General features: G+C 34.6%; 5 protein-coding genes and 4 non-coding genes across 12 annotated transcripts; all 9 read left to right on the plus strand.

The window, feature by feature from the left end:
* The first annotated feature begins 651 nt into the window (after positions 1–651).
* On the plus strand, positions 652–7,740 carry LOC123894157 (serine/threonine protein phosphatase 2A 55 kDa regulatory subunit B beta isoform-like). 2 transcript variants are annotated; one of them, XM_045944064.1, is made up of 14 exons: positions 652–1,138; positions 2,270–2,373; positions 2,447–2,545; positions 2,630–2,749; positions 3,422–3,637; positions 3,911–4,002; positions 4,309–4,427; positions 4,873–4,996; positions 5,185–5,308; positions 6,255–6,323; positions 6,423–6,514; positions 6,605–6,682; positions 6,768–6,838; positions 6,921–7,740. In XM_045944064.1, the coding sequence occupies exons 1-14, from the start codon at positions 1,030–1,032 to the stop codon at positions 7,055–7,057; spliced, it is 1,554 nt and encodes a 517-aa protein (XP_045800020.1). In that variant the 5' UTR covers positions 652–1,029; the 3' UTR covers positions 7,058–7,740. The 2 variants fall into 2 exon arrangements, with proteins under 2 accessions (XP_045800020.1, XP_045800021.1); XM_045944065.1 differs by having other exon boundaries at positions 664–1,138; positions 3,422–3,634.
* Positions 7,741–9,322: 1,582 nt separating this feature from the next.
* LOC123894158 lies at positions 9,323–9,894 on the plus strand. Its single transcript, XM_045944066.1, has 2 exons — positions 9,323–9,504; positions 9,708–9,894. The coding sequence occupies exons 1-2, from the start codon at positions 9,323–9,325 to the stop codon at positions 9,892–9,894; spliced, it is 369 nt and encodes a 122-aa protein (XP_045800022.1).
* Positions 9,895–11,898: 2,004 nt separating this feature from the next.
* On the plus strand, positions 11,899–14,755 carry LOC123894160 (protein NUCLEAR FUSION DEFECTIVE 4-like). Its single transcript, XM_045944069.1, has 2 exons — positions 11,899–12,593; positions 13,476–14,755. Exons 1-2 carry the CDS (start codon positions 12,123–12,125, stop codon positions 14,613–14,615), a joined length of 1,611 nt encoding a protein of 536 aa, XP_045800025.1. The 5' UTR covers positions 11,899–12,122; the 3' UTR covers positions 14,616–14,755.
* A 33-nt stretch (positions 14,756–14,788) lies between these two features.
* On the plus strand, positions 14,789–17,885 carry LOC123894159 (protein NUCLEAR FUSION DEFECTIVE 4-like). 2 transcript variants are annotated; one of them, XM_045944067.1, is made up of 3 exons: positions 14,789–14,870; positions 15,159–15,679; positions 16,435–17,885. In XM_045944067.1, exons 2-3 carry the CDS (start codon positions 15,197–15,199, stop codon positions 17,569–17,571), a joined length of 1,620 nt encoding a protein of 539 aa, XP_045800023.1. In that variant the 5' UTR covers positions 14,789–14,870; positions 15,159–15,196; the 3' UTR covers positions 17,572–17,885. The 2 variants fall into 2 exon arrangements, with proteins under 2 accessions (XP_045800023.1, XP_045800024.1); XM_045944068.1 differs by having other exon boundaries at positions 14,801–14,870; positions 15,167–15,679.
* A 1,735-nt stretch (positions 17,886–19,620) lies between these two features.
* On the plus strand, positions 19,621–22,370 carry LOC123894161 (60S ribosomal protein L28-2-like). Of its 2 annotated transcripts, none has more exons than XM_045944071.1 (4): positions 19,621–19,740; positions 19,841–20,009; positions 20,385–20,548; positions 22,083–22,370. In XM_045944071.1, the coding sequence occupies exons 2-4, from the start codon at positions 19,862–19,864 to the stop codon at positions 22,200–22,202; spliced, it is 432 nt and encodes a 143-aa protein (XP_045800027.1). In that variant the 5' UTR covers positions 19,621–19,740; positions 19,841–19,861; the 3' UTR covers positions 22,203–22,370. The 2 variants fall into 2 exon arrangements, with proteins under 2 accessions (XP_045800027.1, XP_045800026.1); XM_045944070.1 differs by having other exon boundaries at positions 19,630–19,739; positions 19,837–20,009.
* Positions 20,852–20,942, plus strand: LOC123900190. The gene has a single exon (XR_006805841.1). It is a non-coding gene; the product is annotated as a small nucleolar RNA R24 (small nucleolar RNA).
* Positions 21,127–21,216, plus strand: LOC123900191. Its single transcript, XR_006805842.1, has one exon. It is a non-coding gene; the product is annotated as a small nucleolar RNA R24 (small nucleolar RNA).
* Positions 21,397–21,486, plus strand: LOC123900193. The gene has a single exon (XR_006805844.1). It is a non-coding gene; the product is annotated as a small nucleolar RNA R24 (small nucleolar RNA).
* Positions 21,690–21,780, plus strand: LOC123900192. Its single transcript, XR_006805843.1, has one exon. It is a non-coding gene; the product is annotated as a small nucleolar RNA R24 (small nucleolar RNA).
* Positions 22,371–24,213: the final 1,843 nt, after the last annotated feature.

Consider the following 24,213-nt stretch of genomic DNA (forward strand, 5'->3'; position numbering starts at 1 on the left):
TTCAACTCAGTCTTACAAAGTGAAACAATCAGTAATTGTGTGAGAAAATCTGATTCAAGTGGTCATATATTGAGATTTGGATTTAATGCTGTTGAAAAAACACACAGTTTTACATTGTTGTGCATCTCAGCTGTCCGTCCGATTAAATATTGATGAATGAGATAATTTGATTATTACTTTTTTTGTATTTAATCTGAAAAGCCCGATAAAAAATATCATATTGGGTGTTATGTAAAGCTTTGTGAATATCTTACTTATTTCTCTCATGTGTCAAACAACCCATTTAATAGCAAAAGAAACTTTCACTATTTCTCAAGTAGATTTAGACTAGGCACTGTTTATCTAAATTCCAATATTTCCCTTAAAAGAAAAATACTAAATAAATACAAGGACATCCTAGTCATTTCAAACAAAAAGAACTTTTTATATAAAGAAAATCTAATCCATCCACAAATTCTTAATTAATAAACTTTAACCCTCTTTAAAATTATTCTTAACCTCACCAAGCTGTACCACACAGTCATTAACATCCACTCAAAATCATAGTCCAATCAAACATCGTACTTGCGTAACAAACAAATGAGAATATCAAAAACCAGATAATTAATTATATTTTCTTACCTACGTAATAAAATATAAAAATTGAAAAAAAAAAACCAGACACAGACCAATTGTTTTGTGGAGAGAACTCAACACAGAACTGTGTCTCTTGTTTTATTTTCTGTTTTTTCATCTCCAACATAAAAAAGAAAGTCATTTAAATTACCATTTTACCCTTCTAGAGAGAGAAAATATTACAAAGAGATTAGTGAAGATTGTAAGAGAGAGAATATTTTTTTGTTCTTTTTTGTGCTCCAATGGTTCAACTGAGAACAACCCAAAGAGAAGAAAAAAGAAATTTTATGTCTTTTTTAGACGAGTCTTTCTGAACCTATGATCTTGTGAAAACCCAGAAACCAATCTTTGATGCACTTATTGGATTGGTAGATTCACTCAAATCTTCTCTGAACCGTTGATTTCGTTTTTAAAATGAACGGTGCCGAGGTTGTTGCAGCTCCGGCGGGTCCACCGGTTCCTCTTGACTGGAAATTCTCTCAGGTGTTCGGTGAACGTACGGCTGGTGAAGAGGTTCAAGAAGGTAATTTTTAAACAACGTTGTATTTGGTGGGTTGGGAAAAAGGGACATGTTTTTTTTGTTTGTGTGACTTTGTCGGATCCAATTTTTGTGTTTGGATTAGGGTTTGATTCGATCTGTTTCAGATCGTGTTTTGTTAGTTCTATGTTGTTTTATTGAGTAATGTTTGTTTTTGATTTGGGTTCATTGCTATTATCGGTGTTTGATTGTGGATGTTGTTTGGTTTTGGGGGAAAGTAGTGGGTTTGTTTGACCGAGTGTTTTTTTTGTTGAATGTTTTGTTTTTTGCATTGTGAATTTACTAGATTGGATTTTGAGACTGTGAAGCTAAGTTATTGTGACTTGTTTGGTGTTTTTGGTTTTTGCTTTTGTTGTTGTTAGTTATGTTGTTCGTAATTGGATTCTTTAGTTTGTTAATCAATGTGTGAGTTTGTTTGAGTAGGAAATTTTGGATCTTAATGTCGTGTTATGTAGTTTGATTTGATTGGATGAGTAGTGTTGAAGTTGACTGTCGGGTTTGTTGTTATTCGTGCCTTCGACAATGCAAAAGTACAAGGTTTTGGCATAGTTTGGTGGGTTGGGGTTCCGGAAATGACGGTAGTGGCGTCACTTGAATGGAAACTACTTAGATGATAGTTATAGAATGGGTGTGTGGCGTTATCTGTGCCAAAAAGGAAAAATCATTTTCTGTCAAAACAAACCAACACGTGGTTGTTTTCAGCGGTAAGAGACTCAGATACCTTAAGCAATCGATCACTGAATATTGAGTATGGAGAGAAACCGGATTGAGATGGGAGAACCCATATTGTGTTTCCAATAGGTTCCCTGATAGAGATTAGTCACTGCTAAACAGTGATGGATACTTCATAATTGTATATATATAACATGATTATAAGAAAAAGGGATATGAAAGTGGAAATATCATCAGATTAAGTGATGACTGTGATATTGAGTGTGTTATATATGAAGGTACCGTTTATAATACGGGATTAGGTGCTTTCAATGGGAAGTGGGAGTGAGATTGACTAATCAATGTCCTGATAGTTGGCGATAGAGTCATTGACAAATCTGACATAGTTTTGCTGCAGGATAATGTGAAACTTTCCTAATTATTTGCCCAATTGTCTTTCTACAGTGGACATAATTTCTGCTATCGAATTTGACAAGTCTGGTGATCATCTTGCTACTGGTGATCGTGGTGGTCGAGTGGTTCTCTTTGAGAGGACAGATACAAAAGATGTAAGCCTGATTTTTGCTTAGGCAAGCTTTGTTTTAGTAAAAAGAAACTAAACTTATGTTTTGATACATGCAGCATGGCGAATCTAGAAGGGATTCAGAGAGGATGGACTATTCTCTCGGTAGGCATCCTGAATTCCGTTACAAAACAGAGTTTCAGAGTCACGAGCCTGAGGTAATCATAATTTTTTCAGTACTGTTGCACGAACATCCTATGCCGTAGAATATCAACATTTATAATATGTAATCATTGTTTCAGTTTGACTACCTTAAGAGTTTGGAGATAGAAGAGAAAATCAACAAAATCAGATGGTGCCAAATAGCTAATGGTGCCCTTTTCCTTCTCTCGACAAATGATAAAACCATCAAATTTTGGAAGGTATGAAAGAAATCCTCATTTGTACCATGCTTAGTGCTGTGGAATTAAGTTTGATCCCGTGTTCCGCATGCTCTGACAGTATATCTGTTTATAGATATGTATAATTGCTTATAAGGCTCATATTGCTGCTTTCTATTTGGATTCTACTTGCAGGGCTTGGCCTTCACAGATTACCTATCATATTTTGACTCGCTGGTTAACTGAACTATTGTTCAGTTAATCAGATAACTTTGCATGTAGAGAGTGACTTTTGAGGGTGAATGCTTGTGTAGGCTTTTTTGTTTTAAGTGCATAATATCACAACTTCTTTTTTGAACACTGAAATGTTTCAAGGACCTTAGCTGACAAATCTGTTGCTGTTTAACTTCAACTTCTAAAATTTTATCATGTTATGTGGTGCCTTAATAGTTAAGTACATTGACATGTGGGGAGAAACAAATATGAAAGAAGGCCATGCTATGAAATAAAACCTGGGGGAGAATTATCTTTGAATAAGTATGTTACATGGTTAATACTGAACACATCGAATGTAACACATTGAATGTTTGTTCATGCTTCTATACAAAATGAATATGGTTGCATTCCAATTTGTATTTTTTTCGTATGAATAATATCATCATTCTGTCTTCTAGTTCACTTTTTCAAATTTTTCCTTATCTGAGAGTCGAACAGGTTCAAGAAAAGAAGGTCAAGAAAATTGCTGAGATGAATGTCGACCCTTCGAAATCAATGGGAAATGGCAGTACTGCTAGTTCAAGTAATTCAATTAGTGCTAGGCCAAGCCTTGAAAATGGAGGATTTCCAGATTCAGATAGATCGTTCAATTATCTAAGCTCCGACTTCTCATTTCCACCGGGAGGCATACCATCACTAAGATTACCCGTGGTAGTTGTATTCATCCCTTCCTCTTGTAATTCTTTTTTTCTTATATTTGTTCTCCTGGGATAAATTTCCTACAGTATGGCATATATTATAACATCTCTTCCATCAGTGAAAAGAGAAATATTAGAGTTATGAAATTTTATTTTAACATGTTATCTGTTCCTGATGCTGTAGAATAGAAGAAACTATATAAAGTGATTCAAGTACTTTCATTTTCAAACCATAACGGGTGTATGTTCAAGATTTTGGCAGTACTAACTCATGTTGTAAAATATACAGGTAAGTAGCCACGAAACCAGCTTGGTGGCTCGTTGTCGTAGAGTTTACGCCCATGCACACGACTATCATATCAATTCTATTTCAAACAACAGGTGATTTAGTTTTCTTATTGCACACTGTATTTTGCTATAGCCTAGTAAGTTTTGGGTAAAATTGAGAACCCTGAAGATTCATATTCTAATTTAGGGCTATTTGGGGTCAGTCTTGCTTTTGTAGTTTTTATTTTCCTTAATTTGGTGGTGCTCTAAAAAAGATAAGTAGTTGGTTACTTTCTTTTTGGAATCTAGAGTATTACTTGATGAATGACGAGTATGAGTGTTCGTTCCTTATTTTTTACTTTAATATTTGTATAGATACTGATCAAATTTGGATGGTCTTATGTTGCTCATACCTTGCAGCGATGGCGAAACTTTCATATCAGCCGATGATTTGCGAATAAATCTTTGGAATCTGGAAATAAGCAATCAGAGTTTTAATATTGTTGATGTAAAGCCTGCAAACATGGAGGATCTGACAGGTAAGCTCGATGAAAAATGTTACCTGGGGTGTGGAAATTTCTCTGTTGGTAGAACACTAAAACTATTTAGTTCATATTTTTAAAGAAGTTATTACAAGTTGTAGACTTGTTGACTGACAGATGAGTGCTCAATGTTCATGACCCTGACCTTCTGATATGCCAAACCACCCTAGACTTATAGGCTGGTGATTCAACCTGGCCCTATCCTTTTAGAATCAACATGTAATATTCCAGGTTTTGTAAGTTCAATCAAGGGAAGAAAACAGGTGGGTTGTAGGTTGGTCAGGTATTTGCGACAGTGGGGGGATTTGTAAACAATAGGATGGGATTTTAAGGCTGGCTTGTTATCTGTTTGAGTGCTGTGGGCTATCATTGTCACCAAATTGTTCTTGTTACTTTTTGTATTGTCTTGGTCGAGCCATGACCCTTTATATTGTCATTGTAGAGGTTATAACATCAGCAGAATTCCACCCTACACATTGTAATACGTTGGCATATAGCAGCTCAAAGGGTTCAATCCGTCTAATTGACTTGCGGCAATCAGCATTATGTGATTCTCATGCCAAACTGTAAGCACATCTTCTGTAATTCTATTTATGTTTTTCTGTGGTAATTTTGTTGATTCCTAACAAATAAGTATCTTGCTCCTCCCATACAACAAACATTTTTGACATGTTGAGATGGTTGCTTATGTTGTATGTATTTATGCACTTTCATATACTTTCTTGACTCTAATAGGCAATGCCCTTTGGTGCAGGTTTGAGGAACAGGAGGCCCCAGGATCCCGATCATTTTTCACAGAGATTATTGCTTCCATATCTGACATAAAGTTTGGGAAGGATGGGCGATACATACTAAGTCGTGATTACATGACTTTAAAGGTTTGAACTTTGAAGTTATATGATGTCAAAATCCACTCCTGTTGAAGCTTTCACAAAATTTTGGACTTTGGATCCCCTTTTTTGTCAATCAAAATATTTTAACTTTGAAAAGCACCCCAATAGTTAATTTTTGCTAAAAAGATTAATTTATATTTTAACCATAATGTCTGACAAATATTTAGTTAAATAGTTTTAAATATGGATTGACTAACATACAATAATAATAATAATAGTATCCTATCCTTTTCCCGTTATATGAAGTTGGCTGCATGGATCAAACCGTGCCTTATCAATGAATTCACAGTTCGACGAATCCTCCTCATGGTTGCTTCTAAGGGTCTTCTCTGATCATGTCCAACTCCAAACCACAGACAAGATTCTACCATCTTTTCTGCAATAAAAGCTACTCCGATTTTCTCACTAATGATTTCAATGTCAATCTTCTTATCACGTATAGCCCACTGTCATGATGTCCTCATCTATGTGGCCCAGTTCACTTGTTTCTTTACCGTCTAATCCCATACTGTAAATTTTATAGTTGTGCCGTAAAATTTCCTTTTAAGCTTTAGCAGTACTTTTCTGTCACATATTACACCAAAAGCACTCCTTTTTACCCATCATGTTTGACTACTATGGTTGATATCTCCCTTTATATCCTAGTCATTCGTGTCAGGGACTCAAGGTACTTTAAACATGCCAAAATTTGAAGTTGAGGAGTCTATATGCTAAAAACCCTAAGTTGATGTGCTTATTTTTTATGGGGATACTTTATAATTCTTGTATTTAAATTATTATTATTATTATTATTATTATTATTATTATTATTATTATTATTATTGTTGTTGTTGTTGTTGTTATTATTATTATTATTATTATTATTATTGATTTAGTGTTTTTTGTTCCTTTGAACTTCATCTCATTTCACTCATCTTGACTTATTTGTCAGTTATGGGACATTAATATGGATTCAGGTCCGGTTGCAACTTACCAGGTTCATGAGTATCTTAGACCAAAGGTTAGGTTCCTATGGTTATATAAGCGATGATGATTCGTAAATTTATTTCTTCTGCTTTATTAAGTTATAACTTACTATGCTTTTGTTTGAACATGCCAGCTTTGTGATTTGTATGAAAACGATTCAATCTTTGATAAGTTCGAGTGTTGTCTGAGTGGTGACGGATTGCGAGTAGCAACTGGTTCTTACAGGTGTGTGATACAAACTTAATCCATTGTTCAATTGTCGCTGGAATTTGTTTATAATCATGCATGTTACTATTTTGTTTCATTTGATGCCAGCAATTTATTCCGAGTTTTTGGCTGTGCTCCTGGAAGTACCGAAGCTACAACTTTGGAAGCCAGTAAAAATCCAATGAGGTAGTTTTTTCAGAGCTTGAACTTCAAGCTTAGTTTTCAGTTAGGAATTGTGACAACATCTATACTAACTTGCGCATTCTGTTAGGCGACAAGTTCCGACCCCCTCAAGGCCGTCTAGATCATTGGGAAATAGTATAACGCGAGTTGTAAGACGGGGTGAGCTTTCTTTCATTTACCCTTATCATGTTTTTTTGTTTCTTACTATATAGAATATTACAAGTTCAAATTTCTTAAACAGGAGCAGAAAACCCTGGTGTTGATGCAAACGGGAATTCGTTTGATTTCACGACAAAGTTGTTGCACTTAGCATGGCATCCATCTGAAAATTCGATTGCTTGTGCTGCTGCAAATAGCTTGTACATGTACTATGCATAAAAAGAGAGCGAGAGAGAGATGATTGAAGATGACATACATGCATGCATTTTGCTTGTGGAAGAAGGCTTCTTTTTCCCTTCCTACCACCAACCACTAAGTTGGAGGCTACATTAACTCTCACTCACATTACAGGTGCCCTTCAGAACTTTTAAAAGATCCAGAAGTGGCTGTTTCCCAATTCTGGGGTAGGAGAAGATATTTTTTTTTTACCTTTTTTGTTTCGCGGTTCGGTTCTCCTCCATTTCGACCCTAATATTCTTTCTCCTATTACTGTATCTTCTTCTGAAAGAGGAGGAGGTGCAGTCAATGTTTCAAAATTGTGTTTTGGCTTGCAAGTGAAGATGAAAAATGTGATTGTAGCTCTCCTACAACAGATACTAAAGGATGTTCAATATTCTGTCATTAGGGAAGTTTATTAAAAAAATGTAGTTTTTGTTATTTTTAGCACAGATATATCTCTGTGAGATGGAGTTAAAACTTCTAGTCCGTCATTTTTTCATTGATTATTTTTGTGTTGGAATTCTATCTGACATGTTTCAAAGTCTTATTTTGTTGTACCCTTTAATCTTTGTGTAAAAGGTAATAAGTGTTTTAGGTTGCAACAATGTAGGATAAACATGATTGTATCTGCCAACTTTTCATTTTCCTTGCGCATGCTATCAAATTTGCTGTGGTTCTACTTAGTAGTAGTTTGTACTTAAGCACGATTGGTTGCGAGCAAGAGTTTAAAAAAGAGTTGAATGAACCAAATTGCTAATTAACGAACATGGAGTGGTTAGCGAATTGTAGGACGATCCTAGGACAGGCGTTGCTGTAACAATATGGATCTAGTGGAGCTGTGCCGTATTGTACAGCTTGATCATCTACTCTCTACTCGACAAATACACCCAGAACTTAGACCAATCAACGTTTGACACCGTGTTAAGGAAATGGATCATCTCATGTTCAATATCTTTTGCCATCTATCGTTTGCCTAATCCTACAGTTGAGTGTTTATGAAGGGAAAAATGAAAATTTAAAAAGTTGTCTTGATGAGAGGGCAACAATTGAGATTACCACAAGCCGCATGAGAGAATCTGCACGCGATGATTTAGATCCCTAAATCTTCAAGACATTATTATTGTATTTCTTTTCTTAACAAATGCCCTTGTTAGCGCTTTTCAAATTATCAAGTTAATTTTGTGAATCCGAACTTTTAAGTGTAGAGCTAGCTCAAATCGCGATTAATAATTTCATTTAAGCAAATAGTTGAATGATTTTTTATTTTAAATGGTAGACCCCATCACCTTGTACCTTTTTTTAAGAACCATCACCTTTTAATCTGACAATAATAGTTTAAATGTCTACTTTTTAAGAAGAAAAAAAAAAGTCTAAATGTATAGTACAAAGGTGACAATAAGAATTTATAAACAGAATAATTTTACATTCTTGTATAAATCTCAAGTTATATTATTTCTTTTTCCGATCATAAAATAGCAAATTGAAAATCTAATATTTTGTTTGAATGATTCATTTGCCAACTCCAAACAAACGTAACATGTTTTATTATTAAAACAAGTGTCCTTCCTACATGTAAAAAACAGTTTATTTAGTTAATTTTCATTTAAATTCATCATGTGACTTTTTCTTAACACATCCATGATCCATGTAAATTGTTACCTAACTACCATCCTCAGTGGACAAAACAAACAAGCGTTACAAACGTTAATCTAAGTCTAGCATTGAGTTGAAACGATTCATCCATTTTTTGCAAATTGCTTTTCTGACATCAACTTTAAGGTACATTAACACAAATCTAGTGTTCCATTCTTAATGTAATTTAATAGTTAATCAATTGTTTCATGTAAATCGAATTTGTGATTAGATGATGAGGATCCATTTCTTTGTACATTAAATTCCAAAGGCTCATTGTGTTTAATATTGCTCAAATTTTGAGTAATTCTTATTTTTGAAAATTTGTAACCTATATGATTTCTCCAACACAAAAATCCACATGTTTCATCCAACTTTGTGTGTAAAATAAAATATGATTTGCATCAATTGACAAAGAAATTTTATCATACTAAATCTATTAATCTGATTCTAATATTCTATTACATGTCCTATAATTGATGATAAATATAAGCATTTTTGTTTAATTAATTTTTTTTTCTTTCAATGTGTCTAGTATATGAAAATTTTAGGAAAATACAATTATGGGATTTGAGTTGAATAGATGTTTTATTTTTGTTGATATTCTTGATAATTTTGTATAGGAAAAAGTCAATGGCATCAAAGATTCCTCAGTTACAATCAAAGATGACTCAAGCATCCGCAGCAGCGGCAAACCATGGAGCTTCCTATTACAAGTTGTTGATGGAGCAAAACAAACACTATATTCAAGAACCACCTACGGTTGAAAAGTGTCATTCATTGGCCAAACAATTGTTCTATACTCGACTTGCAAGGTTCGCTCTTTCTCACTCATTACCATATATGCAGGAGGTCTAAAGTTCGATCTCTGCTACTAACATTTTCTATTCTCTTGACAAACTACTTACTAACATTTGCCTATAGGAAGAACAAAAAAAATCCCTTGTTCCATTTTGTTGTGAATATTGCAATTAAGTTTGATCGAGTATTGAACTTGAAGCCTTTTTTTTTATTGTAGTATTCCTCATCGATACAATGCATTTTGGAAGGAATTGGAGTATGCTAAGAACATAATGAAGCACAGGCAAGATCTTAACATGGATAGTGTTTGCTATGCTGCATTGTTTGGACTTGAGTGTTTTGCATGGTTTTGTGGTGGTGAGATTATTGGCAGAGGATTTACATTCACCGGTTACCATGTTTAAATGGAACTACTCTATATAAGACAATGCTACTACAATTACTACTAGTTTAATAATTGTTTAAAATTAGTATATTTATGTAGGATCAGAAGGACTTTGATCCGTTTTCTGAGAGGTCACTTGGTTGAGGATTTGATTTTCAATCTTGAGGTTCTCGGTTCGAAACCAGGCACCCATAAGAAGGACTTTGATCCACCATAATTTGATGTTTCTGAAATGGCAATTCAATTAGATAATGGTGAGCATAGTTATGTTTATTTTATCTTAACTCTCTGATTTTTAGTAGAGGTCCTAATAGATTTATTGAACAATGTCTATAAGATTTTTTTAGCAAAATCTTTTATTTATTATTTATTTATGGGTAAATAGATTTTTATCCGCTGCAAAATATGTGAGTTTTGGTTTACCCCTGCAAATTTTTTTGATTACTCTTTATAATGTGAAGATTCTCTGGTTTACATCATCATAGAAAATGTTGATGTAAAATTCTACAAAAATATTACCTAAGAAAAGTAACAAGAGAGCAATAAATTAAGTGTGGAAATATGCTAGTCTTGTAACATTTGGAGGATTCTAGAAGAAAAATTATTTAAAGATTTTGATCAATGTAACTTGAATACATATTACAAATGGGATATAATACAAGAGTTTAATTGAGATGCACTGACGGTGTAAAATAGTTTTACACGATCGTCCAATAAATAACCATCATTTTACCATGTCATGTCAAGAAAGTCGGGTGAAATGAGGTGATGTGCCGGAAAACATGGTTAGTATTGGTTGACAGTGTAATACCATGTCATGTCAAGAAAGTCGGGTGAAATGGGATGATGTGACGGAAAACATGGTTAGTATTGATTGACAATGTAAAATTATTTTACACCGTCATTGCATATCAATTAAATCCATAATACCACAAAATTCTTGAAATACATGATACGATTTTGCCTATGCATTCACAAATGGTATACTTATAAGAATCTCACTTTTCACACTTTTCACTTTTCACAAATGGGATGCGTTTGATTCGTAAAACAGCAAGAACTGGACAGAACAGTACATGACAGAATAAGATAATACAGGACAGGACAAAACTGTACCGGAGAGATATATGACGATAATATTTTTATATTCGAAAATAAAATGGGTATTTTCGTATTTTTTATAGTTGTACTGGAGACAAAAAGTTGTCCCGTGATTTAGTGAGGGACAAAAATCCTTGTTTTTGTCCTGTCCCTTGCTACCTAATTTGTTCAGTCCCATAACCAGTTTCAAATCAAACAGAGTACAACAAAAGTTGTCATGTCCAGTCCCCTGATATTTAACGGATCAAACGCACATTATTGTTTCTTTTGAGCCCCTTAACAATATCTTTATCAATCATAATAATCATTTTCGTTAATTTTTAACCACAAACATATAAGAAGGTAGACGAACGTTGTAGGTGGACCATTATAGACCTCACTAATTATTTGTTTTTTGGTCAAGTAGTTTAATTGCTATAATTTTACCTTTTAAAGTGAATAAGTTGAAGTACCAGAGTTGGAATTCGATCCATGTATATTACGTGCAATATATTTACCAATTAAACTATGTTCATCGAGACACCTCACTAATTACATTTTTTTTTTGTCAAATAACATAGTAGCTAAAAAATTCACCTTAAAGATAAATAAGTTGAGTTTCCGGGATTTAAACCCCGTCTTCTGCACATATAGATATAGTGCGATATCTCTACCATCTGAGCTATTTCAATTTTTTTATAAAAAAAAATCATTAAATGATATAAGTCTACATATTTATTCAGATTGAAATTTGCTACAAATAAAAGGCACAAAATTTTCACATAATTTTCAATCTTAGCAGTTAATTAAACTGTTCAATTTAATAAAATTAAAAAATTACATAAAACAATCTCGGTCACATATTCAAAATCCAACGGTGCTCAATTTAATGTACGAAATCTGTTTCCGTAGGATACGTATCCGCGATTCCGTACCTATCCATATACTAAAATTGTGAGAATTTGAAAAAGAAATCGTGTTCTTCTGTACCTAGCTAAAAAATGTCTATTCCAACAAAAATGTCTCTGTCATCATGTCATGACAACTGTGTTAGTTCAATTAATTAACACATCATATCCATCCAATCCAATGCATGCAATTCACACGCAACAAACAAATCATAACAAACTCCGTTACGGTGGTTAATTAATTAATCAACCAACAACCATGAATTGGTTAACAAATCGTTGGACCGGCGTCGCCGCCGCAATATGGATCCAATGGAGTTGCGGTTCATCATACACTTTCAGCATCTACTCACCTCTCCTCAAATCCACACAAAACTATTCTCAATCAACGCTTGACACCGTTTCCGTTTTCAAAGACATCGGAGCTAACTTCGGTGTTCTTTCCGGTCTCCTTTACTCCGCCGTCACACCTTACGGTGACCGGCAATCTAAATCGAGTTCCTTTGGTGGGCCTTGGATTGTTGTGGCTGTTGGTGCTGTTCAGTGTTTTGTGGGCTTTTTGTTTATTTGGGCTTCTGTTGTGGGCTTGATTCTTCAGCCACCTGTTAGTGTAATGTGTTTTTTTGCTTGGCTTGCTGCTAATGGACAAACTTTCTTGAATACTACAAATGTTGTTACTGGTTTGCGTAATTTTCCTCAATATAGTGGCACTATCATTGGTATTATGAAGGTAACTTGAAGATTTTCATTTTCAATTATTCAATGTGTGTTTGGATAAACAGCTTAGTTAAGCAGTTATTATAGTATAAAATGAAGCACAAACACTCCTTAGATTAGGCGTGTCCAGTGTCAGACACGTGTTGACACTGACTTACACTGAATTATGTCATTTTCTCAAATTATTATCGGTGTCGACGTATCGGTCTCCGTGTTTGTGTCGTGTTCGGTGTCCGTGTCTGTGCTTCACATAATTGCGTATAGGCTATTTCTATAACAAAGATTAAATAAAGTCAATTTGTTATCCTATATGCTATACACTGTTTTATAGGTCCTATTTAGATGAAGAGCTTAATTAAGTGCTTATAACATAAAAAAATTATTATATAAGTATTTATGGATAAGTTTTTCTTTTTTAAACACAAAATGCAAAAGCATCATATAAATCAAGACATCTCAACTATGTTTGCACCCCTTGGCCGCAAGCATTGATTTATAAGCTGTTTTTATGATAAAAGAAATAAAGTTGAACTGATTTCAAATAAGCTATCCTGGAGAGCTTATGAAAATAAAGTGAAGAGCTTATGGTAATTTCTTAAGTTGTTTTTGTAAGCTTACATAAACAATTTCAACATGCTTATGTCAATAGATATGCTCAAATAAGTCGTTCCAATTACACTCATAAGTTAGTCTAGAGAGCTTATGGAAATAAGCTGAAAGTAACTTCCATAAGCTCTGTGCCAAATAGTCTTGCAAGTGCTTATGATAGTAGATAGATAGGGTTACATATGTCAATACAATTAGGCCGCAAATATATTTTGTCAATTTTAGAAATTGGTGATTAACTTTATGACAACACTGAAAAATTGAAGTTAATTTCATTTTCATTATTCAGGGTTTTCTTGGGCTTAGTGGAGCTATCTTGATTCAACTATATCATACATTTTTTGATGGTGACCCAGCCACCTTTCTTCTGATGCTAGCTTGCTTACCTGCAATCATCTCTGTGTTGTTTATGTTTCTGTTGAGAATCTATCAAGTGCAAGACTATGATTACAAGAAGCATTTGGATGATTTCTCCATGGTCACTGTTATTATTGTTGTGTATCTCATGTTCATAATAATTTTGCAGAATTTCGTGAGCTTACCGTATTGGTCACGGGTTTTTACATTTGTGGTCCTTATGGTTCTATTAGCATCGCCTTTTGGCATTGCTGTGAAAGCTCATTGGGAGGACTCGAGGATCTTTTCACAAGGTCCCTCCATTGAGACTGCTGCCCCTACAATGGAATACCAAGAGCTGCCTAGAGAGGAGGTGCAAGTGCATAATACCGTAGATGATGTGTTGCCCCTTGAACAAGAAAAGAACCTATTACAAGCTATGTGTACTGTTGAATTTTGGATGTTGTTTGTGACCATGATATCCGGTTTGGGTTCTGGGCTGGCAACAATAAATAATATGAGCCAAATAGGACAATCTCTTGGGTATAGTACTATTGAGATTAGCAATATGGTGTCATTGTGGAGTATGTGGAATTTTCTTGGCCGTTTTGGTGGCGGCCAGGTATCCGATTATATCATGCATAAAAGAGGTTGGCCAAGGCCCCTGTTGATGACTGTAACTCTGGGGATTATGATTCTCGGTCATTTAATCATAGCTTCTGGTTTCCCTGGAAATTTTTATTTGGGTCCTGTTCTGGTCGGAATATGCTATGGTACAAATTGGTCGTTAATGCCAACAATCACTTCTGAGATATTTGGTGTGCAGCACATGGGTACCATTTTCAACACTATTGCTGCATCAAGTCCACTTGGGTCATATATACTTTCTGTGAGAGTTGTTGGATATATATATGACAAGGAAGCCAATAAAGAAGATAACTCATGCTTCGGCATCCACTGTTTCATGTTGTCGTTTCTGATCCTGGCCGGTGTGGCTTTTGTGGCATTTCTAGTCGGTCTGGCGTTGTATTTCCGGACCCAAAAGTTCTATAAGCAAGTTGTGCTTAGAAAATTAAACTATTATGTGCGATGACGAAGAATCTGTTTGCCCGCATTTTTGTACAAGGTTGTCTACAAAGGAAGATATGAGTTATGAACTTTGCCTGTTACGTGTGTTCAATTTCAAAAAGATATGTATTCCATTATTCTTTCAATTATCATTTATCACTGTTATCTTTGATTGTGAGCATATTTTTTTCACTTCTCAGATAACATCATTGTTCTGTGGACTTGCTCTCTGTTTTTCGTTATTATACAAGAAATATAGAATCACCGTTGATGCTATCGGGTATGATTGTCTGAAATTTTTTCCTTATAAACTTTCCAACGTTTCCTTTCCTTCACTTTTCCTTAGTACCTAACCAAACAATATGTCAACGTAAAGATTTGTGAATTTTATATTGAAGGAAATCAAACGTGTTCCTTTGTACTTAATAAACTACTTAAAATATACTTATCTATTCCAATCATGTCTCTGTCATGTTCATGACAACTGGGTTTTGCAATTTTTAATTACTTACTTAATATTAATTAATGTGTGTCCATCACCAACATCCAATTACACACTATTGCAAAGCATATCAGAACGCAGAAGGAGGTGGTTAATCAACAACCATGGATTGGTTAGCCAATCGTTGGACTGGCGTTGCCGCCGGAATATGGATCCAATGGAGCTGTGGTGCATCATACACCTTCAGTATCTACTCACCTCTCCTCAAATCCACACAAAACTACAACCAATCAACGCTCGACACTGTCTCCGTATTCAAAGACATTGGCGCCAACTTTGGCGTCCTCTCCGGCCTCCTTTACTCGGCTGTCACACCTTACGGTGACCGCCTACTTTCGTCCAATAAGTCTAAAGGGAGTTCCCTTGGTGGGCCTTGGATTGTTGTGGCTGCCGGTGCTGTTCAGATCTTTGTGGGCTTTTTCTTCATTTGGGCTTCTGTTGTGGGCTTGATCCATCAGCCTCCTGTTCCAGTCATGTGCTTTTTTGCTTGGCTTGCTGCTAATGGTCAGGCTTTGAATACTACTAATGTTGTTACTGGGTTGCGTAATTTTCCACAATATAGTGGCACCATCATTGGTATCATGAAGGTAACTTGAGGATTTTCAATTTCATTTTCATATATTCAAGGTCATGTTTGGATAAATAGCTTAGTTAAGCACTTATAGCATAATCACGTACCGAATAAGTGCTTATGTATTGTACAAACTATTTCTATAACAAAAGATTAAATAAAGTCATGTTTGGATAAACAACTTTGCGTATAGTATAACAAAAGATTAAATAAAGTCAAACTCTTATTATATAAGCTATACACTGATTTCATAGGTCCAGTTTCGTTAAAGAGCTTAAGTAAGCGCTTATAACACAAACAATTGTTGTATAAGTATTTATGTATAAGCTATTTTTATGATGGTAAAAGACAAAATAAAGCCGAACCGGTTTCATATTATAAGCTATCTTGGAGAGCTTATGTAAATAAAGTGAAGAGCTTATGGAAATGTCATAAGTTGTTTCTGTAAGCTTTTCTAAACAATCTCACCATACTGATGTCAATAGATCAGCTCAAATAAGTCAAACCAAATAGATTCATATGTTATTCTGGAGAGCTTATGTAAATAAACTGAAAATAGCTTCCATATGCTCTCCCAAGTCCCAAATATTCTCGCAGGTGCTTATGAAGTTATGATAGTTGTTAGGGTTTAATAAGACAATCCTATCAGAACCCCAATATAGTTTGCCAATTTTAGAAATTGGTGATTAACTTTATGACAACACTGAAAAATTGAAGTGTTTTTAATAGAATCTAAAACTGCATTAATAAAATTTCATTTTCATTATTCAGGGTTTTCTTGGGCTTAGTGGAGCTATCTTGATTCAACTGTACCACACATTTTTTTATGGTGACCCAGCCACCTTCCTTCTGATGCTAGCTTGCTTACCTGCAATCATCTCTGTGTTATTTATGTTTTTGTTGAGGATCTATCAAGTGGAAGACTGTGATTACAAGAAGCATTTAGATGATTTCTCTGTGATCACTGTCATTATTGTTGTGTATCTCATGTTCATAATACTTTTGCAAAACGCCGGGAGCTTACCGTATTGGGTACGAGTGTTTACATTTGTGGTCCTTATGGTTCTACTAGCATTGCCTTTTGGCATTGCCGTGAAAGCTCATTGGGAGGACTCGAGGATATTTTCACAAGCTCCCTCCATTGAGACGGCTGCACCTTCAATAGAATACCAAGAGCTGCCTAGAGAGGAGGTCCAAGTACAGGATACGTTAGGTGATGTGTTGCCCCTTGAACAAGAAATGAACCTCTTACAAGCTATGTGTACTGTTGAGTTTTGGATGTTGTTTGTGACCATGATAGCCGGTTTGGGTTCTGGGCTTTCAATGATAAATAATATGAGCCAAATAGGGGAATCTCTTGGGTATAGTGCTATTGAGATTGGCAATATGGTGTCATTGTGGAGTATGTGGAATTTTCTCGGCCGTTTTGCTGGCGGCCGTGTATCCGATTATATCATGCAAAGAGGTTGGCCACGGCCCCTGTTGTTGACTGTAACTCTGGGATTTACGATTCTTGGTCATTTAATCATAGCTTCTGGTTTTCCTGGAAATTTTTACTTGGGTCCTGTCCTGGTGGGAATATGCTATGGTACGAATTGGTCCTTAATGCCAACAATCACTTCTGAGATATTTGGTGTGAAGCACATGGGTACCATTTTCAACACTATTGCTGCATCAAGTCCACTTGGGTCTTATATACTTTCTGTGAGAGTTGTTGGATATATATATGACAAGGAAGCCAATAAAGAAGATAACTCATGCTTCGGCATCCACTGTTTCATGTTGTCGTTTCTGATCCTGGCTGGGGTGACTTTTCTAGCATTTTTGGTCAGTCTGGCGTTGTATTTCCGTACCCGAAGGTTCTATAAGCTAGTTGTGCTTAATAGATTAAAACATTATGCACGGTGATGAAGAATGTATTTGCCAGCATTTTATCACAAGCAAATGGGTTGTGAATTTTACCTTTTTTGTATGTTCAATTTGAAAAAGATATCTATTCCATTATTCTTTCAATTATCATTTGTCATTGTTGTCTTTGAATTTCTTACCTTCTGATTGAACTGGGAGGTATAATTCCTTAGCAAACCTGGAACAGACATTCTTTGTGTTTTTCATATTTTGAAATTTTGACATTCTCTCTTAGGACATTCTTTGTGTTTAGTTATTTTGGCGACTCCTTTACTTTGTACAAATGAATGCGAGCTTATATAGTGCAGTATTTAGCGTATCTATGATAAGGCTTTTCTAAAGTGATCTTATTTGTAAAATGCACAATGTATATCATTTATTTAATTTGAAGTACATTTTGATCCTGACATGTGAAAATTCAAACACGGATACACCTTTACTTGTGTACATATCTAATCGGTTCGGGAACACAAAACTTTGGTATACTGATCATATTGGACATTAACAGCAGAAAGGAGAGCTGAGAAACTTTTATGTATTTTCCGAATATATACCATACCTAAGCAGGATCAAGGATATTTTGGTCTGGCTCCAGTCTTCGACCCAAAGCTGCTGATCGTAGCCTGGTAATTCAGCTTTCATTCCCGCTCTTGCTGGATGCGGTCATGTGATTTGTTCCTATGTATAAATTTTTTCCCATGATAACCTTACATTATTTTTTATTCATTTTGGAATTTCTCAATAAGATACACTTCTTGTGACAGGTCCTTTCTGTATCTTGTTCATGGCTTTTTCTCTTCTTAGCAACCTCTTTAGATCGTTGCCTAGTTCTCACATCAGCCAACTTACATTATTGGCCTGATTGGAACTGCATCCAGAAGGCATCAAACGTGCGTATAGACAGAAGCTTGGAATTCTAGCTTCACAAAATTCACGTTCATGGCACATGCACGGGGACGCGAGAAATGTGAGGCAAACACAAATCCAAAATTGATTAAAGTTCTTACACTTGATAAGTTTGTGCTGCATATTCATGGTTTTCTTGCTACTAACTCATTCAGTGTTGCTGCAACCTTTTTAACCATCATTTATTGTTATTTAGACATTGTTACATTGGTTCGAAAACTCATTTTAGTTAACAGTGTTTCTGGAGTTCAAAACTCCATTCAAATCAGAAATTTCTCCCATTTGTGTAGAAATGAATAAAAGGTGTGATCTCGCATTTGCTTGTGCTTCAAAAATTAAATGAAACTTTTGGCAAATTGCTTGTTAGATTAATATTTTAGTAATTGTTACCCACCATCATTATTATTCTGAAGTGTCCAAATACTTGTTTCATTGTTTGACAAATTCTATGAATTGACGCCAGCATCACAAGCATGATTTGTGTTGTAACTATCCTTTAGCACAAAAGATATACAAGTTTTAGCCATGGACATTTACGTAGTATGTGGTTAGGAAGAATGAATGAGATAGTAAGAAATTCACTCGGGTCCTTCTTATAAGAGAAAAAAATTATGATGTATTGAAAAAAATTGAAGTCATTAAATAATTATGATGTATTGAATCAAGAGCACTTTGATAACATAATACAGGATCTCTTCCAGCTTAGTCAGGTCCTAAGTTCAAATCTAACTCTAAGAATGCAACAATGTTAAATTCTCTTGAAGGAGAGTTTTGCCACCTTTTACTATCCTACCAACTCGTGGGGTTAGTCTCTACAGTTGTGTATAGAGATACCAAATTCATAAAAAAAAAGTCTTATGATATTCTAGATTTTTTAAATTGAGTATAAAAATCTTGCCCCTCATAGAAGCAACCAAAAATTGAACCTTGACCAACTACTTAAAGGTCTAAAACTCTTATCAATTGGAGCAATTTATTATTGGTAACATTGGACAATCAATTAAAATTTATTTTATTTTATGCAAGATTCATTACATAAACAAAAAAAAAATTAATTATTTGTTGAGCATTTTTTTTTTACTCTAAATTAATCCAAATTGAATTGCACCTTAATGGGCTATATATGTTTCAAGCCCAAAAAGCCCATAATCTATTACAAATCCAAACATACAAAATTAGGGTTTTGGTTTCCGTCTTCCTATAAATCTTGGCTGAGCGAAATTACGGCTTCTTACTCTTCTTCCCCATCTCAAAGAAAAATCGTAGGTTTCGTTTTTTTCTTATGCTATGTTATGTTATTTTGCTTTTTAGGGTTCTCTTTAATTTCAGATTCGGTATTAATTTGGATCTGTATTTCAGGTTTTTTTTTTTGTTATAGAAGAAGATGGCAACAGTACCTGGTCCACTTGTTTGGGAGATCGTGAAGAGGAACAACTCATTTTTGGTTAAAGAGTTTGGAAATAACACTCAGAGTGTTCAATTCAGCAGAGAGCCAAACAATCTCTACAACCTCAACTCCTTCAAATACTCTGGTTAGTTTGTATAAAAATCATATCTTGATTTATTAATTTGTGACCTTTCTGTGTTGTATTTGATTCTAATTAGTGTGATTAGAAATGGGTATTCATAAAAATGAATTTTTGTATCTGATTCTACATAGTTTGATAAAATTGGATTGTTTGTTTGTTTGTTTGTAAAAGCTGTTTTTTTTTATTGATAATTTATAAGTTAAATGTAAAAGCTATTTTTTATTTATAAGTTATAAGTTAATCTTGAAATAAGTGAAGTTGGTGTTTAGATTTATATTTTGTTAATGTTATGTGTGTGATGTGATTATTTTGTAAATGTAGTATTTATAATCTTTGGTGAATGAAGCTTAGTTAATTATGTTTATGATGGTATGATAGGTTTGGCCAACAAGAAAACAGTAACTGTTCAGGCTGCTGGTAAAGATCAATCTGTGTTGTTGGCAACCACCAAGCCAAGGAAGCAGAACAAGCCTGCAGCTTTGCTTCACAGATCTGTGATGAAGAAGGAGTTCAGGAGAATGGCAAAGGCTGTGCAAAATCAGGTAGATTAATGTTTTGTTAGGAGACTTTCCTTATTCATATTAATTGCATTGAATTGTTTGATAATTCTGCTAAAAAAAATATTGCTGTGATTCTAGCTGCCAGGCTTTGTTGATAATTGTTTTGAATTGGTTAGTTCTAAATTGTTTTGGATTGGTATTGGTATTTTTTGTGGCGTTTTGTTTGTTTAATGGTTACCGGTCTAGGTTAGTCTTTTGGAATGAAATTCTTTCAGTGCATTTTAAATGCAAATGTTCCTTTAGTGGATTCGTTGAAACCATTTGAATCACTTTTTTATGTCTTTCCCAGCTGTGATGAGCCTCTAACATATAAGGAGCATTCCCTATGTGGGTTTCTTCAGTGAAATTTACTTGTTACGCTTGGCTTCTGAGCTTTGATCACTGAAAACTTCTTTTGTGAATGTAACCTTTTGTGAATGTAACCTTTTGTTGTCTTTGTTTGTACAATTAGTTGTTGGCTTCTCGTACTTTTCTCGCCTCAACTATTTTCTCATATCATGCCATGCAAATAATCTGTTTGTTTAATTGAAATCATTTTTAACCTATCCAACGAGTGTTCCCCTGCTGTGATGAGCTGTTAACATATAAGAAGAATCCCTATGTGGGTTTCTTCAGTGAAATTTATTTGTTACGCTTGGCTTCTGAGCTTTGATCACACAAACTTCTTTTGTCAATGTAACCTTTTGTTGTCTCCTGTGTTCGTACTAAATTAATTGATGGAAGCTAGCTTCTTTGTACTTTTCTTACCACAACTGTTTTCACATATCTTGCCATGCAAATCATCTGTTTGTTTAATTGAAATCATTTTTAACCTTTGCGACGAGTGTTCCCCTGCTGTGATGAGCTGTTAACATATAAGAAGAATCCCTATGTGGGTTTCTTCAGTGAAATTTACTTGTTACGCTTGGCTTCTGAGCTTCAATTATTTTGTGAACATAACCTTTTGGTCTCTTCATTATTTATGTTATTAGTCGAGTTAACCTTTTGGTCTCTTCATTATTTATGTTGTTAGTCGAGCAAAGCTGACCTTTCTCTGTCAACTATTCTCTTCATATGCTGTGTTACCAATTTTCTGTGTAAATTGAATTTGTTTTGAACCACTGTCAGTATGACTGAATGTTCCCCATTGGTGATGAGCTGTTAACACGTAAGAAGGATCCCTATGTGGGTTTTCTTCTATGAAATTTTCTTGTTACGCTTGGCTTCTGAGATTTGATCATTCAAATATTCTTCCTTGAACTCTTAATTTATGTTATTTACAGAAGCTGGTCTTTCTTTTTACTTTAAAGCCAACGTCTCTCCCCTTGTGCTGGCCAACAAATTATTTTAGAATAATGTTCAGTGTTTGTCTAAAATCTGCTCATATTGTTACCTCAATTTGCTTCTTGTTTATGTTTACTTGTCTAGATTACACTGCTTTTTACTTATGAATTCCCACTTCAAGAAATTGCTTAATTGCCTTAATCTTTATGATCTGATGATGCTAATTTAATCTCCTGCTCATGATGTGTCACAGGTGGCAGATAACTACTACAGACCTGATCTCAAGAAGGCTGCTCTTGCAAGGTTGAGCGTCGTCAACAGGAGCCTCAAAGTTGCAAAGTCTGGTGCAAAGAAGAGAAACAGACATGCTTAAAGGAAGTGAACTGATAAGAGAGATAAATTGCATGCTACATTTTCATGGATCATGTTGTTTTCCCCCGTTTTGTAGTTTTTGTGTTCTAGAACTTGATTCTAGTTTTTTGGAGTTCAGTTTGGTACATTATTTATTCTATTTTCAATACAAGACTAAAATGCCGTGTTATTATACTGTCTTTAAATTGTGTCTTTCCATTTTTATTATATCTCAAATTTAAACTTTCCAAATGGACCGCATAATTTCCTCTTTTACAATTTAAGGGAACCCAATGTGCCAACTAAGTTAACAAAGAATACTTAACTGATTGAACCTCAACTTCAAGTAGTCATCTGGTCTAGATGGATCTAAAAATGTTCTGTTGTTTCTGGTGACTCAACTAGTTTTTGTTGTTTAGGATATGTAAACTTTCGTTAATAGAATCTAGATAGTAGATACAGCTTCATCAGCAATCTCATTACAAATAGCACAATTCTCCAGGCTCTTGATCCTTCACATACACCAAACCCTACCAAGTAAGTAGTACACTACTAGGAAAAGGGAAAAGCTAGCAATCAAGAGCAAGTTAATGAAGTTACAGACAGGTTTTTAAGGGAAAAAACAACTTCAAGTATCTAAACAAATGGGGCATCAATTACCATATCACCCTCCTATGACCAACTTGCTACCTCGCCAGAGTCAGTAGAACACAAACGGCAGAATGACAAAATAAAGTTTAGTGGCACCCAACAAATGCACCTACTTTAGTGATCACCTCAGCATCCTTACACACCATTTGAAACAATGCAAATCAACCAATCAAAGTCACAAGGCTCACCCCTTAATACACCTTAGCAAAAGCAAAATTTCCCCCAATCATCCAAGGTTAATAATACAAGGCCAAAGCACCAAATCAAGAACTAAAGACCATGCCTAAAAGGCTGAAAGCAGACATCTAACCAATACAATACCCAAATCCTAGATATATTCCAAGCCACTAGCTAATATTCCATGAGAACAAAAATTCAATGTGATATTTTATGAGTCTTGTCCGACTCAAATTAGTCATTTATACTTTGCTGATATAACTAAGAGGAATATTCTCAGGAATCCTTTTTTGGGCTTAGGCCTAGTATATATAAAGAGTACCATCAAAACTGCCACAGACAACTACCTCAAGCTGAATATGGATTGGGTGCAGTCAATGATTGTGACTGCATGCAGTCGGTAGATCACAGCCGTCCGATTTGTAATTGAACGGTTCAGAGTTAAAGTTAAAATATTTATATTTTATAAACTAAAACTGCACTAAGATCTGAGCGTCCAATTTTCATCAAACGGTTCAGAACAACTGACTGCAGCTTGACTGCACCATGACTGACTGCATTTCCACCTCAAGCTAAACTCTGCAATCTACATCTATCCTTTTTGAAATGCAAAGCTCTCTATTCAATATATTCCACTTTGTATTTATGATAATTGTGAATCCACGATAAAATATTATTTTATCTTTTTATTGTGCATTTTTTTTAATCCTTGAGAAATTGTCAAATGAGTCACTTAATATGGAACAAAGGGAGTAGCGCATTGTTTTTTTGTGTCGGATTAAAGTATCTCTTATACCCATGAATAAAATAGTCCATCCAGTCCTTATTATAAAAAAAAATTGTTTTTAAGATTTATTGAATGTTTGATGTATCTAGACCATATTATGAACTAGATATATCAAACATTTTATGAATCTAAAAAATAAATTTTTTTTTTTATAATAAGGACCGAAAGTTGCAACAGCTTAACTTCAATGAGTCACTAATATATTTGATTCTTCTCGTTATACTAGTTCTACTTCCACCGAGTTGTGCATTTATTTTTATTTTGGATAGTTTCAGTTCTTCCTTTTAAGATGGAAGCCCTAATTATTATTTTTTTACAATGTGAATGAACAGTGTTTTGTCAAAAAGAAAATTGAGTAAAGTATATCAACTTTTTACATAATTTAATTTTTCCACCACCTTCATTCATATTCTACATT

The sequence above is a fragment of the Trifolium pratense genome, linkage group LG7, assembly GCF_020283565.1.
Source record: "Trifolium pratense cultivar HEN17-A07 linkage group LG7, ARS_RC_1.1, whole genome shotgun sequence".
Taxonomy (NCBI): domain Eukaryota; kingdom Viridiplantae; phylum Streptophyta; class Magnoliopsida; order Fabales; family Fabaceae; genus Trifolium; species Trifolium pratense.